Source organism: Athene cunicularia (assembly GCF_003259725.1).
Source record: "Athene cunicularia isolate RWA chromosome 2 unlocalized genomic scaffold, athCun1 chr2_part1, whole genome shotgun sequence".
In the NCBI taxonomy this organism is placed as follows: domain Eukaryota; kingdom Metazoa; phylum Chordata; class Aves; order Strigiformes; family Strigidae; genus Athene; species Athene cunicularia.
This window is the reverse complement of record NW_020799095.1, coordinates 15,299,887-15,317,267: the sequence shown is the minus strand read 5'-3', so window position 1 is coordinate 15,317,267 and position 17,381 is coordinate 15,299,887. Positions and strand designations below refer to the sequence as shown.

Sequence of the window (17,381 nt, the reverse complement as noted above, 5' to 3'; positions counted from 1 at the left end):
CACTATGAATGATTTAACTTTGTGTATAAGAGACAGTTTCTGGCGTTTCACGGCGTAGCTGGCCGGCTGCCCAGGCGGTACCAAGCCTCCCCTCAGGGCCGCTCCTGACCTTGCCCGGGGTCTCCCCGACGCCCCCGTGAGGGAGAGCGGCGGTCCCGGCTCCCGGCTTTGCCACCCTCAGGGCAAGAGGTGGTGGCCGCCGGTGCCTCTCGTGGGTGGGTGCACCCTCAAACACCACACCGAGGTGAAGGCCGCCAAAGCGCCAGGACATGGAAGCGCCAAGAAGAGGAGTCCGCGTTTCGCAGTCGTGTGTGGCGAGCGGTGCACGTGTCGCCCCTCAGCCCCTCTCAGCGACGAAGAGGGGCCACGAATGCTCCCTTCACGTTAGGTGTTGGAAGAGAAGGGGCTCATTTATTCAGTTTTAGTCATATAATTGGATTAGTAACTTGAGTTCCTCTGTCTCACACACAGGGTAAGTAGAAAGTAAAGCAGGTAATTTCATCACAGAACCATCTAGGTTGGAAAAGACCTTGAAGATCATCTAGTCCAGCTGTTTAAAATGTGCCTGCTACTTCATCAACCAGTCAAAACGGGAGTCCAGCAAACTTTGCAAAGCTGAGGGGATGATCTTGCAACTGGGGACTTCTCTGCTGGATGTGTGTGAAGCATCACAGCAGGCTCCTGTCCCTCCATCAGCTGAACCCTGAGGACCTTTGGGTGCAAGGGCACCAGCACTGCCAGGCCCAGAGCAGGATGGCACTGACCGTCCCTCTGAGGCCCCATGCAGAGCGCAGCCCGCCTCACCGTGTGGAGCAGGTGACCGGCTCTGTTTGCCAAGCGCACTCGAATGGGGCTGTTCCGTGTGTTCTGTCCTCAGCACACAACCTGTGCCTCCATGCAGAGGGGAAAATAGTTTCACTGCTAGGTGTAATCATGCAGGTCCACAGCTACCCAGTTAAATGGCTCTGGTTTAGGGAAACAAATGGTTTGCTGGCACGCAGCAGCACCTTTAATACTTCTATCTCTGTCTTGAAGGACATTAAGCAGGATGCTGTAAGCTCCGCCAATGCCTGCCCCAGACCAGACACTTAGTGTGGAGAAGGGACTACTATATATGTTTGACAGGAAGATGGGAAGGTTACAAGGAAGCTGGGGAGGAGGTCGGAGAGGCAAGGATGAGCCAGTAGACAGAACAAAGACCATTAAGAACTAAAGCGTTTCAGCATAAGAGCAGGAAGACGCAAGTATGTTAGGTTGGTGCAGCAGTGTGGAACCTGGGGAAGGCACAGGAAATGTAGAAATCTATAAAAGAACTTTGTGCCTAAGTCCAAGAGGTTTATTCTCAGATATTGTCTCATTTTATAGATTTTAATGCTTTTTGCCAGCAGAACTACCTGAAAGTACCCTGTCAGTAGCTGTACAACTTGGTGGTTGAAGTTGGGTCCCTCAAGACATTTGCTTTTCTTCCTGTTTCTTTTCAGGAGCCTAACATATTAACATGGGCCAAGCCAGCCTAACATGTCTGCAGAGTCAATTGCCACCAAAAGCACAGGACTGATAGTTCATATTTCAGTTACTATTACATGTCATGCACTCCTACAACATAGGAATCAAGACACTTAAATATCGCACTGTGTATTAGATCAGTAGATCTACTTTAGTAATCTGGCAAGAGAAAAACAAAAAGCTCTACAGAATCTGCATATGGGACTCTACATGAAACAAAAATTTAGAAGAAAGAATCCTGGAACCATATGCAGCAAAAAGCATTTCCTGTCATCACCACAAGCAGCAGAAGGGGTCTGTATGAGTTCAGAAATTATGGGTAAGCTTTGGACACCCTTGCTGTCAAACTTAATCACAGGCCAGAAGTTGCAACTTCATTATTTAACCAAAGGAGAAAATGTTCCCAGTCTAAAACTCAGTGAAAGTGAAATATTGTGGCATCTGCACCTTTTGGGTTTAAAAAGCAGGGCTGATCATAAGCAACATGGAGCCCTTCATACTCTAAGATCTTCAATTACATATTTTAAGCAAGAGGTTTTCTTCTGCTATCAGTTTGCTGTCATCAGAATCACAGTTCAATGCGTTTTGCAATAGAAAAAAGGTTGGATATCTCCTGCTTAAAATACCTAACTGAAAGGTGATTTGAATCACTGAAAAGCTGAGGAGTTTCTACCAAGTTAATTGCAACTTCAGTTGAACATAACAACCTAAATTCCTTGCTCTGGAGTTACATCAAGGATGAACTGCGTCATAGGCAGCTTGCTTCTTAGAATCAGAAAGATAGTCGATGAAAAGAGCAGGTGCAATTTAAAAGCGGGTTTAAATTATATCCTATAAAACACCACTTATATTACCCATATTATGCTCACTTAGATGACTAAGTCTATTCTCTAATTACACTGGAGATGATTATGGCTGAGTATAATCTACCTAAGAATTATTAGACTGTCTACAGAATGATTACATACTGGCGACACACAAATCTTTGATGCTTTCTTTCTGTGTAAGCTGTCATGAACAGTGTAAAGCAGCAAGGATGAGTGGTTAGAGCATGGTCCTGGGAATCAAGAGAGCCTGGGGTGTATGTTGTTCTGCCATAAGCTTGCTTCTTGGCTTTGGATAAATCTTGTAACCTCATGGCAATTAAATTACCTCCTACATGAAGTGGGGAGAGCATTTAGTCACAGCTGCATCTTTGAAATCTTTGAATGGAGATTGCTGCATAAACAGAAGATACAAAATTATAGTAATTAGGACAAAGCCACAGTGCTTATCTATTGATTATTTGCTCTTTGTCTTTAATAACATAACAGCAGAATTTATGGATATTTTTAAATTTTTTTTTTTTTCCTGTAAAAGATGAGTTTCCAATGGGATGCAACATCAAAGGAGGAGAGCAGGAAGGACACATCTTTAGAAAACAGAATTTCAAAGAACCTTTGTTCCATGTTTTATCTGTGAAAGGAAGAGACCAAAAGGCAAACACAGAAACATACAGCTTAAGTTAGAGTTTATTTTTGTTCTTCTTTTAATACCTCCTTAGTTGGAGATCAAAGCCCATTCAGCAGAACTAGTACCCAAAATCCTCAAGGCACTGCAGCATTAATCTTTGATTCATCTTTTCCAAAATACTTCCCTCTGCAAGTTCAAGACAGCAGCCATGCAGGCATACAACTGAGGGAACTAGTTTTCTCAGCAAACTGTTTAGAAGGAGATAAATTGACTTAATTCAGATGTTGAGTGTTGAAATTATATAAAAAAGATGTACTAGCTAGATTTTAGTGAAAGCACAATGCAGCCAAGAAAGCTCTTTTGTTGGTATTCAAGCCACCATCTTAATCTTGTTCTCTCTGGTGGACACTGATTTGTACTACCTAAAAATCTGATGAACAGGGGTTGTACAGAACTAATGTTCCTGGTTGCTGCTAAGTCAGCATTCTCAGTCTATACCCATAAAGGTGGTTTCACCTGTAACAAAGAAAGAGGGTGACAGGTGCAATGTTCTGATATGAAGATGTCACCTGCTGGGCTCAGTGAATGTTCAAAACTAAAAATATAGAAGTCTTGGCTGCAGCCCCTTTATTCAATTATACCATTGAAGATTAATCTATGAAAATGGCTGCAGCTGTACATAAGATGCCATCACAGGCACATTGGCAGGCTTAGATGCCAAGCTCTTACTCATGCACCACAGAAGGTGATTCTCCATGGCACAAGTGACAGAACACAACTGCTTACCCTGTGTCACAGGGACAGAAGACAGCATACTACCAGGACTCTGGGCATGCTGCAGTCACTCTCAGAGTTTAGAAACCTATCAGGCACAGCACTGAACCACACAGCTAAGCTGCTTCATTGCCCATTCAAAAAGGTTGTCTTTTTCTGAAGTAATGTTTTATCAAAACATTTTCCTTGTTTTAATTTACAGTAACCTGTGACACCACAACTTATTTTCATAACCCTAAAACGTATCACAAGACACATACATTATTATTGGTTTATGAAGTCCATGAGTCTGGAGCTTTTTTAGTGTGTTAGAACAGCACCTGTTAACAACAAGGCTAAAATACTTGACAATAGCTTGAGACTCATAATAATAAATAGTCAAGGTGGGTGGAAGAAGGAAATCTGTCATCCTGAGAAGATAATCCAATAACAACAAAGAAGTAGAAAATGCAGAGACAACGGTATTACTTTCTTATGCAACAATCCTGTTTAATCTTCATGTACGTTTCCATTGTTATGGTGCTGCCTTGTACAGAAATGCTGGGAGCAGACCGGTGAACTGAAAGAGGGTCTCACTTCCCTCTGCAAGAAATGTGCTATAGTAACTATGTGCTATGTAGTTACCCTTAGTAAAATTATATTAAAAGTCAAGCAGTTTTTCACAGCTTAGCATTATTCATGAAACTGCAGCAGCTTGAACATCAATACATAAGACAAAAAACAGTTCTGGTGTTATGCAGGTGATCCAGGAGTTCATTAAAGTGAGTGCATACCCAAAATAGCTTTATATTTTATATTAGTATGTCATGTCTGAGTAATCTACGTGTAAATTGCTGCAATTTAAATCACAGCACTTAGAGGAATGATTGGACAGTAATACAAGTGACAGAAAATGCCACTACGTGATTTATCAGCCATCTGGTGCAGTGCAAATAGCACTCATTCAGGAGAGGTTATAGTCTTCTGATTAGTTACCACAGCAACAGGTCTGCTGAGTACACTTAAAAAGTTATGCATGTGTCAGCAACCTTCTTTCTCCTCCCATACACATCATACACGGGGGCTGTGAGAAGGGGCATGTGCCTCCAAGGCTATGCATGTTTTTGCTGAAGCATTTTCCATTATTCCACTTTTCAGGAGACTTAAAACTTAGGCAGCCTTTTTTTTTTTTTTTAATATGACTTTAAGGAGTCCTGACTACAGAAAACCCTCACCATGATTAAGTAATTTTCCTTATTCATGGAAGAGGTAGATAGCTGCAGGTAGGAAGGGACCTCTGATATCAGAAATACTTCAAACTAAAATATAAGAAAGAAGTCCTTTTGGCTGCTGGTCTTCCAAAAGGATAGGAAAAATATATTTTTAAAATTGTCCAAAACTGAGTATCTCTGTCATAGAAGAGCCCACATTTACATAAATGGCCTTGTCCACAATGTACAACTGGAAAATAGTAGTTTAATTGGAGATGGGAAAAGTAACAAAGCTCAAACTGTATTGTGCATTTCATGCTCATTGTGTTACTCGTTATGTACCTATTTTAATAAAGAAATGTCAACAACAAATTACCCAGTTGTTTTTAAACTCCCTTATATTGGCTATTAGCCAAGAAAAATTGGATGGTACAAAGAGCTATTCCCCTGCCTGTTTTCTCTGCTGTTTCCCCCAGTGCAAGGGCCCCTGGTGTTTCCTCCAAGCCTGCCCTTAGCTTTACACCCCGGCAGCGGTGTGACAGCGCGAGCCTGGCTGGTGCCGCTCCGGTCTGTCCAGAGGCACCGACGCATCCCCGCGATGCCCTCCCACGGCTGCCTGCTCAAGCAGCAAGGTGTGAAGGTTCGAAACCAGCGCAGGTATGGCAGAGCATATGAATTGGTGTCCTAGAGCCCACCTCACCAGCCTGCCTTCACACAGCCCCACCGCTGCCTGAATGGCTGGCTGTGTCTGTTTTGAAAGGGTGCCATGGTGGGTGAGCTGGACTTGGCTCAGGTTAGCAACAGGACCTGGTACCAAATGAACAGGGGCACTAGCTATTTCTGCTCCATACATGCTCCCACCACAGTTTGTGCTCGTTTGTCAGCTGCAAGATGAGTACCACCACATGTCCAGGAGCTTTGCTTCAGACTCAGTTTTGCAGAGGCAGAATGCTGAATTATTTCAGAGTGCAAGCCTACATTGCTATGTCCATGTGACCATGTTAAGCCCAGGTTTCAACCCAACTAATAATACTGACAATAGCAATGAGGACATGACGGCACATAAGGGCTGAAATACTGGATGCAAATGTAAATTCTTACTGTCTGTTATAAGGAAGGAACATCGCCATTCTTGCCTAAGTATTGTGGTCAGCATTGCTAAGAGTAAAATACAGCAGGTCATAATTTTCTTTAAAATGTAGCAGGTCATAATTTTCTTTAAGCAACAATTAGTCTGTTAGCTACAGCCCTGTAGACTCCACACCCAGAGATGGACACAGGGTCACCAAAAACATTTAACATTGCATTTATGGAATGAAAACCTGTTCTCTAAAGACATATCCCAGCAGATTAGAGAGACCAGAACTAAGCTGTGCTATTTACTCCCAGAGAGACAGCAGACCAAGCATGCAAAAGGAATAGGTATTACCTAGTTCACTATTCAGGGAAAGAGATAGAAGAGGAAACATCAGCTGCTTTAAAGGAATTTCAGTGGCAATAAAGTGTAAAAGGACAGGATTGATTTAATGCTTTCAGTCTGACTCCTAAATGAGGAATCAATTATCCTGCGTCATTTAATCTCCTTAAGCAGGTCATGACACAAACTAGAAATTAGAAGCACTCAATCTAATATGAAGAGCAGCTCTTAATGGTAGCCTCAGATTTTTTAGAGGAAAACCTGACTGTGACTTGGGGAGCTCTGAAGAATTGCCTCCACTTGATTTCCAGTCAGATCCTAGTATTTTAGAGGTGGGATTGTTCACTGTTTATCCAACGGAGATGCAGGTCAGTTATAAGAAAAGAAAGAAAAAAAGAAAAGAAAAAAAAAAATACTACCCTTGCAAACAAACTCCAGCCCTGCATCAGGAACATGGCATTCAGAAACCTTGCACAAAATTACTTACCTGACATGTTTCAAACAAACCTCTATTTTCATGGCAAATTTAATTCAAATTTCTTTATTTAGCAAACAAAGCTGCTAACTTTTTTTTTTACATCATTCAAGAGAACAGAAATACCACACGGCTCCTAACCGAGTGCAACTCCTAGCTAAACCAGCATCCTTTTGGAACCTAACCTCTTAGAAGGAAGAGATGTGATGCAGGAGGTTCCATGTGAATCCCCTCCAGGCTGAAAACGAAGGTCCTTGTCCCTGTGTATACTGATATATAGCTTCCTACTGAGCTTTTCAAATACATTTCTTGTGTGAAGCTGTTGACATAATCAAGCAGAAGCATGAAAACAGAAGCAGGATAGCTAAAGACAGACCCTTATTTTGTCAGAGCTGTTTTTCCTGTGTACCAGGAGAAAACTAGGGCACAGAATGTAAGCATTACGACTAACTTTCAAGAGAGACTAAAATTATCCAGGATTATACAAATATAAGCAGGCTTTGTGTGTTTTATTTCCTGTTACTAAAACCAATTCAGTTTTGTGGTGGTGGGTTTGTTGTGGGTTTTTTTTGCAAAAGCTCTATGATGAGGCCAAATTATTTTTAAGAAGCAAACTCAACATACCTATTCTGAATATTCTTTAATGGACCTTAGAAGTGTGCATCTAACCTTTGTTGTAAGAGTGAAAATCCATACAGAAACTGTCTAAAGCAGTGATTTCTAATCAAAGATCAGGAACCAGCCTTATTATTTGTAGTACCAACATCAGTGGCTGCCAGTGTTCTTTCTTCCAAGTAAGCAGATGCCAAAAGACCGAGGAAACAAAATCTTTTGCATTTCACACATCACTTGGGGTACTTCCACTCACTCTCACCAACTTCCTCTAGCTTTGCCCCTTTTCCCAGTTTGTCCCCAACCAATGAGGTCTCCCCATCCTGCTGATATTCACCTGCCATCTGAAACTGGGATTTCTGGATTAAGGGATAGACCACCTCATATCTAACAGCAGAAACGATGGGGTGTGAGGATCACATATGACAAAGACAATTGTAATTTAAAGACTGACCTGTACTGCCTATTTTTACACTGAAGTACCCAGAAAACACTTTTCATTCTAAACATCATGAAGAAGAAACTATGGTAGCAGATTTTTTGATACGCACTTGACACTGCAATTTTGACTCAGTCACATATAGCACTCGCCAAAGCACCTCTATGCTAGGGATGTTGCTGGCTGCACAAGGGCGTAAATTAATGAAAAGCAAAGATTTAAGACCTAATAAAGTGATTCCTTCAACAGTTTGCCTTGTCAGTTGATCTCAAAGAAGAAAGCTTTAAAAAACATTTCAGACTAGAAGCACCATTCCTGAAGCTTTGCCAAAAGCTTTCTTGTGTCATTGCACTGCATATCAAGAATTTTCAAACAAGAATGAACTCTGAGGGCTGCTTCTTAACCTACCGAAGACAGCAAATCCCACTGTAATTGCTAGGTGGTGGCTGTGAGTGACAGGCTGCAGTTCTAAAAATCATCAGTACATATTTTCCTATATAACCACAAAACAAGAAACCTGTGAAGGATATAAGCTGCAGGAAAGTGCTCTGTTTTGAGCCTGCTCCAATTTTTCCAATGCTGCGTTTTACAGACACGCAATGAGGGTTTCTTTCTTCAGGGGAAATACACCTCGTGCTTCACACACAAGCCAGCCAAAACGTTACCAGAGCGCCACTGATAAATTCCAGTATTCCTCCTCCCCTCAGGTAGCTAGCTGGCTCCTGCTAGCACTGCAGCAGTATGCCCTGTGGATTAACAGGCAGATGCAACCGAGGTTAAGACAGGCAGTGGTATTTCTACCCAAGAAATCAGTTGTCTTCTTTAACAATAGGAAACAGTAATAAAATTGAAGTGTCTTCTCACATCTACTACTGATTCTGCACTTCCAAATTTCTTCTTTCAGTTCAATTTCAGAAATTTAACACAGCTACCAAGAAAAGCACTAAGAACAAAACCCATCCACTCATCTAGCATAAACCTACACACAACACCAAATAAAGAATCTTGGCCCTGCAGCTTTAATACTGTGCTAGCACTAACAAATTAACTACATGTTCACTTATTCTTATGAAATGGTTTAAAAATCTAAGCACAAGATAATGCATATGTATTTTTCACAGTATTCACTCACTCCAAACTCCTAATTAATATAAAGGAAACAACAGTTGGCCCTTACTGAAGGCACATGATGTCACCCCATTATTTAAGCTTTTTATATATTTGGTCAGTAATCTGGGCCAAATTTTATTTCAGGCTTTTATGCTTCCATTCCCCAGCCAGACATTCACAGAACATGCTAAACACTGTAAACAATTGTCTAAAACCCTGACAGACAGAACACAAGTCTCAGTTCTGCTCTTCCCAGCAGCACAGAGTATTTCCCCTTTGGCTGGTTGGGTACCTGCCAGTTCCCACATCCTAAGCAAGACTGCCTTCAGGGTCAGCTTTATACTACCCCACCCCCCCCCAGTCTAGGCTATGCCAGTTGCCTAGTCTCCCCATGTAGTCAATGGAGAGACAGGAAACTCTATTTGATAAGGCATCTAATCCAATACATAACATCATATACGTGATGAGTTGCCCCCAGGCACCTAGTGCTCTGATGACTGCAGGGGTAATCAAAGATACTCAGCACAGAACATGGAAACAGTCTAGGGAGAGCTGAAGTTAGGCAAACCTGATTTTTATAATTGCTGAGAAAAAAAAGTATCAACAGACAAAATCATGACTGGTAGGAAGAGCTGAATAGGTAATGATTATTCACTACTTCCTCAAAAATACAAGAGTCAGGACAGGCAACACCACTGAAAACAAAGGGAAATATTGTTATACACTATTCTACTATGAAACTCACTGCTATAGAACATTATGGAAGTATAAATGGGTTCAAGAAAACTAGATGGCATCACTGAGGAAAGCATAACCTAAAGGTTACTCAAAACAAAGTGGCTATAATTCCATACCATGTAGGCCATCAGCCACAAAATGACAGATGCTGTAAGGAAACAACAAAACAGAAAAAACCCCACCACTGCACACCTTCACTCATAATTTTTTCCCCCCTAAAACAGTCACTATTGACAGCAATCAGCAATGTCCATATACAGCTGAACTCTTCAATAAAGTAGTCTTCTAATACTTCTTTGCATCACTAGGTGGCAGGGAAAACATCTAGCTCATCTAAGGCACTGAGAACCTTGATCATAGAATTATGGATTAGTGCAATGCAGCAATCTCGAGTTCATAGAACTGCATTTGCTATGAGTCCCTACATAGCCCTGAGCAACATTTTTCAAGTAAAATACTGCATTCAGAGATGCGTATGTTAGTGGTGCTAGAATACAGGATAGTTCCTTCCCTGAGATACCCTGCCCTCTCATTTAAGAAACCATGGACAATTGCAGAATGTTTGTTCCTCCCCAGAAACAGTTCAAAGCCACACAAAATGGAGTTGAAATCCTCATGGTCTTGACCTCTGAAGAGAGAGCACTGTAACATTCACATCATGCCCGTTTACTAAAAAGTCGCTTTATTATTTAAAATTCACATCACTTGTGTGCTGCTTGTAAAACCACTGGAGAGGGGCAATGATGAAAAAAGTTCTGCAACTCAGGCAATTGCAAAACAGGCAAGCCAATGCAAATTGTTCTTCAGGCCATACTAATCCTCCTGTCAGTATACTCTTCCCCTTCTGCAAGTGAAAGAGACTTCAGACTTGTAACATTTTGCTCAAGATCTTCCTCAGAACTTGAGAAAAAGGTATGATCTTTCTTCATGAATGCAAACTCCGAGTTTCAAAATAAATGCGTGTGTATAAGTAAAGGACACCACCTCTGCACTGCAGCATAACTTGCCATTTTCCAAATTACAGACATCCCCTAGAATGTTCCTGACATTGGAAGTCTGACATTTAACTCCTTTGTTCACATAATTTAAAAGGAAATTGCAGACAGGTTGGTAACACTCCTCCTTTAGAAGAGCAAAATCAGCACAGAATAGTCACTTATCATTCAGCTTTGTATCAGTTTCTCAGCTGTATAGAGATGCTAATGCCTTCTAGTACACCTTTTAAAAATCTGCAGAAAAAAAAGAAAGGTCAGCACACTGCTTTTTAAGCAGTGACACACAAGAAGGAAGGTCAAGGAGTCACTGAAAGTGATCTTAACACACAAACAAATCACATTAAGGCACTGAACTGGATTTCGGTTTTCACAATGTTTGATAACTGTAAAGTTTGTTTCATTTCTGAAAAATAAGTTAATACAAAATTTTAAACACTGATGTGCAAGTATTTGCTGCATAAAAAGAGGTACATTTTCATACTTTTAAAATCATTTAAAACATTTGTACATAATAAACAGAAATTGTCTTTTACATAAACAAAGAGTGTTTCTTTGCCAACAGCAGCTGTCAACTCCAAAACACAGAATTAAGATGACAAGAGAAGCAGACAGTCTAAGTCACTGCCATTTGTGTCAAAAAAATTATGCCACTCTTTTCTACAGCTCATCATGCTTGTATGTAAATTCCCTTGCAGATATAAACCCATCACTGTCTTCATCTTCTTTATCAAATATGTCTTCAACCAAAGCATCATGCTGGGTGTCATTTACCACTGCTCCATGCTTTTCAAATTCTTTCTTCAAGTAAATTTTCACCTATTAGACAAAAGGCAAGAGTTAATGTTTTCAGACTTACGAAAGAATTGATTACTGTAGTATAAGACAGGGTGCCACTGTGTTTAGGACAGTAGTACTAAGACAGATACCTTCCTTCCTGCCCTTACCAAAATACTACTTGTCTGACTGATTCTGCAGCACTGCTCAGTGATGAAAGACTCTAGTAATATAAGTGACTGTGCTGGGTTTGTGTGTGTGGTGGGGTTTTTGGTAGCCGGGGAGGGAGCTACAGTGGTGGCCCCTGTGAGAAGCTTCTTGAAAGCTCTCCCAGCTCCAAGTCAGACCTGCCTTTGCACCAAAGCTGGGCAAATAAGTGATGGTGGCTGCACTTCTGTGATAACATATTTAAGAAGGGGAACCTGGGAGGGGGTAGGGACTGCGAGGAGGACATCTATGTGAACACTGAAGTCAGTGGAAAGAAGGAGGGGAAAGGGGGGAAGGCATGCCAAAGCATTTAGCAGGAAAGATTCCAACATGAAAAGGCATAAAACACCAAAGGCAAAAAGGCAAGCAACACTGAAAGTCATCTGCAAGGAAGATCAGAGACTCACCCTTCCTCACAAGACTAATGACCACCTGGCCTTGGGTGTCTTACCATTAACAATGAGCACATCAGATGGTACTTAGGCTAACAACTTGTTAGTTCTAGTTACCCTTACTGTGCATCACCAAATAAATAGTTGCCTAAGCACTCTTAAACAGTGTGTATTTTGCTTGCAGAGTTGTTCTGTGCACAGTAGTAACTAAAATCAAACTTGTGTTTAGATACTTCCCTAACGGTATCAAGTTAAGCTTATCTTTTGCTTTCCAATACCCCATCCTGTTCAATTTGCTCACAGGAAAGAAAACCCACTCACCTCTTGCTTGGACAGTTTCCAGTCATCATTAAGATCCATCTCTTGGAATGACTCATGAGACCTTGGTCCATTCCTGATTTCTAGAAGGTCAACGTTGAAAATCAGTGTGCTCTCAGGTGGAATTTTTCCTGCCCAAAATGGTAAATATGGAGAAAAGTTAAAAACTACTTATTCAGTGCCATACAAAAGCTGTACGCATCAGAGCAATGTTCTGATAATCCAACTACTTTCACAGCATCCTGCAATTTGAACTAACAAGGATAAAGTATCTGTAACAATGATAACTAATTATTTCAAACTGTAGCCTGGACCCTGAGCATCCCTTACAGCACACATGCAACTTCAGATGCAACTAGTTTTGTTGGAAACTAGTACATGTTGATGTGAGCCCATATTCAGCAATCATTATCACAGGTTTATGAGACAATGCTCTCAATTCTTCTTTTCGTGTCCAGAGCCAGATAAAGCAGAAAACAGTGACGGAGACTGTACAGCCAGGCAGGTGGCCACTACTGCAACATAGAGCCAAGACTGATGGACAAGAAGTGAAAGTTTAGTCCTCCTTGTACACTATAACCCCACCAGTCTCCACATTCCTCTCCGCTGCAAACTGACACCTTGTACCTGCTATTCTGCCACTGAAAAAACTCTTATTGCAGAGAAAGCCAGAAGGGCAGCAATACTGTCAGTATCCCATAGCTGTCTCTGGACTGCTGCACAAAGCACCCAGCTATTTCCAAATACACAGCAGAAACTAAGTATATAAACCTGCTCAAAAGACATGTGTTGGCATCATGCCATTTTTGACACAGGTGAACAGAATGATCATTTCCCAATAGTGCCAAAGACTACCCCCCTCAGTGCCACCACTTCTTAGGGATTTCAGTTTATTAGGCATTAACTTTTACAGTGATGTGATATGCCTTCATGCTGATGACTAAAGCTACTGTCAAAGACCTTTTAGCACACACCACTTTGGTCCTATTCAACATCTCTCTATATAAGGAACAAATATATTTCTATACTGGATGGCAGCACCCCAAGAAAATATTCCTGTGCCTTGAGAAGATAAGGAAAACACTAATCCATGTCTACTTTTGGAGTTATGGTGTTAAATACACTCTGAGCTGCAGCAGCAAACAGGCTTGTAGATTTCTGGGATAAATAAATGTGTAGAAACTTGGGGAAATACAGGGCACAGTGGCCTGCTTAGAGTTTTGAACACTGATAGTTTTCCTGAGTGTTACAGAAAAAGGCATTTGACTCATCATTCAAGTCAGACAGCAAGCAAGGTGGTGAAATTATGCGCGTTCAGAGGAAAGCATGAAGAAAATGGCACAATTCTGTCTTCAAGGGCATGATCTCAAAACAGCAACATAATTATATTCAAATACTTCAAAGTTTTCCTAAAGCAAGTAATTTCTTACAGCAGCAGTTAGTGGCATTGCCTTGTTCCACCTTCTTGCACACTAAACAGAGGTGAGGCTTTCAAGTCTTTGAAGAGCAACTGTAGTGCTTTACATATTAATCAAGGCAATTAGGCCTGTGATGACTACATGAGCACTGCAGCGTTTAATAGCTTTTTGTGGAAAAAAGTTGTGCCCCCTGCATACAGTCAACTGACTGCCAGAAGTCTGGTTCTCTACTAGAAACAAAATTACTTATAATACTATCCCTTGAACCCCAAACCAAGGCTTCTAGAAAAACATGTTTTAAAAGGATACTTTTGAGAAAGGAGGTTATGGAGTATGCTGCATGTATGGAGTACTATGAAATACTACTTTGCCTATGTTCAGCCTTTCCTGCCAGAAGATACAGACATGCAAACATGCCTTTTTCCTACAAGAGTCTCAAATTAATGAGAGGGGACAGTAGCAGCACAGATTATGTGTTCCAAGACATCTATCCTTTCTGCTTTGAAACCCTGTGTTACCTTAGGTCATTTGTGATAGTTGTTGTCATGACAAGATATTTCTAATAATTGCTCCAAAAAAGCCCCATAAAGCAGAGACAGTAACCTTCCTACATCATTCAAGTTGTCATTCATTTAACAGCAAATTCCAGATCTGGCCCTCCCATTAAAATAGGCACCTAGAAATGTTTGAAAGGAAAACCCCTAAACCCTATCAGTAGTAGACAGTTTGAGAAAACACTACAAACAACACATTTATCTGTCTGTACACTACTGAACACATTTTCAGTAGATGCCAATATGACTGTCCATGTACGTGAATATATTATTGTGTATAACAGGAACCACTGCCCAAACTGAAAATAGCTAAAAGATGGGAAAAAATTAAGTGTCCCTATACGGAGAAATAAATGGTGACTTTTCACTGTATCAGCTAAGAACTGGTAAGGCAGTACAGGGAGCTTCTTACAGTTCTAAAAGAAATCTGCAAGCAAGAACAAGGCTTGCACATGCACATTCATGAAGTATTACCACAAACACAGATGCAACGGCCAAAAAGCCAACTGTTACCTAAGCAGCCACTTTCAGCTTAACTGTAAAATGAAGGGGAAGGGAAAAAAAAAAAAAGAAAACCAGGGCACTACTGAACACAGCGCTAACAGAAAAGACACTCAGAACATACAGCACAGCAGCTACTAACAATTCTTGGTTTTTTTTCCTGCATTCACCATGTAACCACTTAATGGTTATTTCTGCAGAAAACAACTGTGAGAAAGAACACGACTCCATTAATTTTTCCCATTTTATGGAATCAGCCTGGAATGCTTGATAAACACGTAGGCCAAGAATAACAGTAAATTATAGAGATTAAAAACAATTAAAGTAAGGGAAGGACTTCAGGTGTTTTACCTTTCCCTTCTTTTCCATAAGCAAGGTCTGGTGGAATAGTTAGCTTCCGCTTCTCTCCCACACACATGTCCTTCAAGCCTTTGTCCCAGCCTTTGATAGCTTCCCTTATGCCAAGGGTAAACCACATAGGTTGGCCATTGTTATGCTTGTGACTGGAAAAGAACGGAATAAAACACTTAGTCTTTAGACATCAAGTTCCATAAGAGGCACATGAAGCAGAGGGAATATGCTCACTGCAGAGATATATAAATAAAAACACACCACTATCTGGTTCCTTGGCATTTCTTAAATGAAGGACCTAAACTTTTAAAGTCTTTAAGGAACCTTGTCATGTAAAGTGTAAGTTTTAAGAAATGGAAAGAAATGAAACATCTACGTGATGCATTTCTGACAACACTAAGCAACCTGGATCCCCACCTTCACTTCCTTGATCACCTATTTCCACTTTGAAACCGATCAAACTAGAAAGACATCTCTACTTAAAAATATAAATTCGAGGCCATGAACATTCTTCGGCAAATTTCAAGTCAAAAACCAGCTTGGTCATGATTACAATGTACCTTATAATATGCTTAGAAGAATCAGCCACATCTCTTCCAAAAAAGCCATTAGGGGAAAAAAAAAAAAAAGACACCACCACCCCCCCCCCAACAGATAGTGTAGAAAAACAGAACAAATGCATGCATAACATTCAAGTTCAAAGTAGGCAGACAAGCCCCATTTCCATTTAACCAGGTGGTACACCAGGACTCCTTTCACTCTACTGACAGACACAGAATTTTAAAAGTTCTATTTACTAGTCATGCAGGAAAGGTGCTTAACAAGAAAACAGAGCACTTACAGAAGTTAGTCAGCAGCAAAAACTTAGAGCATCACTAGAACTTCTCTTAGAGAGGTAGGTTAACTACAAGAGAAAATTAGTGAGATTTTTAGTTTAAATCGTCTGCAAGAGCATAACCATGCAAAACAGTTTTTAAAAAATATGTTCCACAAAAGTAGGTGTCAGACGTAGCCTACAGATACTTGAGCATTTTACTGTCTCCCACCATTAACACTTCGCTGATGTTTTACAGGAAAGGCAACATTAGCGAGTCATTGCAGGCTCTTTGCAGGCTCCCTCGAATTTCTGGCTCTTCCTCCTACTTGCATTACTGTGGTTCTGGTATGTTGATTCGTCTGGTCGGGGGCAGGTGAAGAATATACCATTTTAGTAATGAAAAGCTGTCATTGTGCTGCCAGTAGTGGAAGGATATATATAACTTCTTTTTTTTTTTTTTAAATTAGAGGCAGACTTCTCCCCTGAAAGTTTGCTTTAGAAACCAGACAGAAATTCGTGCAAAGCGTAAGACTTACTAAACCGCTGAGAGCTCAACCTGTGTCTAAATTGCGAAGAGGATATGTAACATCCCATCTTTTAACAAATGCCACATGGCTCTATTTTCTACAGTCTAACCAGAAAACAAAAGCTAAATAAGATTTTATATCCTTGATCTAGCAAAGGGAAAGGAGATAAGCTTTACCGTTGTTCATTTTAAACAGCATTCTGAGTCTGTGCTTCCTAAATTATCAAAGCGTAAAGAGCAACCAAACTTTCTGAAAATAGGTGACGGTGGAAAGGGTCCCGTGAACAACTTTGTGCAGTGTTATTTAAGCTATTTTAGTTCAATAACGAATAAGGTCTAGGGCATGCTATGAACACGCATGCATTGCTTTTGTTTCCTTGCACAATGGTAAAGGCAAGTTTTGGGAGGGAGGAGTAATTGTAAAAAAAAAAAAATAAAAAGCCACCCGCCCTCAACAAAACACTCCTCGTAGAGCTACTTCACAGGATTGCGGACCACTATGAGACGTCCAGGCTCAGTAAAACACTGCCACCAGAGATCACCTATATCAAAATACATACAAATATATGTATAAAGAGATCTGTATAGCTCCCCCCGCAAGCTCACCCACCAGCCCGCTCGAAGACGAGCCGCCCGGGGCGAGCTACTCACGTGGAGTGAAACATGGAGCCATCCTTCTCCAAGTAGCCCTCGTAGTGAACCAGCATCATGTCCCCCCACTTCGTCCTCCTGTGGCAGAGGAAGGGCTTCTGCAGCACCTCCACCTTCACGTCAGCCGCGGGGATCAGCGCCGCGGCCGCGCAGCCCAGCGCCTG

At 41.1% G+C, this 17,381-nt stretch overlaps 1 protein-coding gene across 2 annotated transcripts; it reads right to left on the bottom strand.

Moving 5' to 3' along the window:
• Positions 1-7,386: 7,386 nt before the first annotated feature.
• On the bottom strand, positions 7,387-17,378 carry FKBP14 (FK506 binding protein 14). 2 transcript variants are annotated; one of them, XM_026843007.1, is made up of 5 exons: positions 17,218-17,378; positions 16,065-16,127; positions 15,224-15,375; positions 12,403-12,530; positions 7,387-11,524 (listed from the first exon to the last, which is right to left on the bottom strand). In XM_026843007.1, exons 3-5 carry the CDS (start codon positions 15,348-15,350, stop codon positions 11,366-11,368), a joined length of 414 nt encoding a protein of 137 aa, XP_026698808.1. In that variant the 5' UTR covers positions 15,351-15,375; positions 16,065-16,127; positions 17,218-17,378; the 3' UTR covers positions 7,387-11,365. The 2 variants fall into 2 exon arrangements, with proteins under 2 accessions (XP_026698808.1, XP_026698807.1); XM_026843006.1 differs by lacking the exon at positions 16,065-16,127 and having other exon boundaries at positions 17,218-17,373.
• Positions 17,379-17,381: the final 3 nt, after the last annotated feature.

Excerpts from the sequence above, each read along its gene's own strand:
- FKBP14 (XM_026843006.1), bottom strand. The coding sequence starts at position 17,276 with ATGATGCTGGTTCACTACGAGGGCTACTTGGAGAAGGATGGCTCCATG. Across the intron at positions 15,376-17,217 it reads GGCTCCATGTTTCACTCCAC|TCACAAGCATAACAATGGCC; the intron begins GTGAGTAGCTCG and ends GTTCTTTTCCAG. Across the intron at positions 12,531-15,223 it reads TTATGGAAAAGAAGGGAAAG|GAAAAATTCCACCTGAGAGC; the intron begins GTAAAACACCTG and ends CATTTTGGGCAG.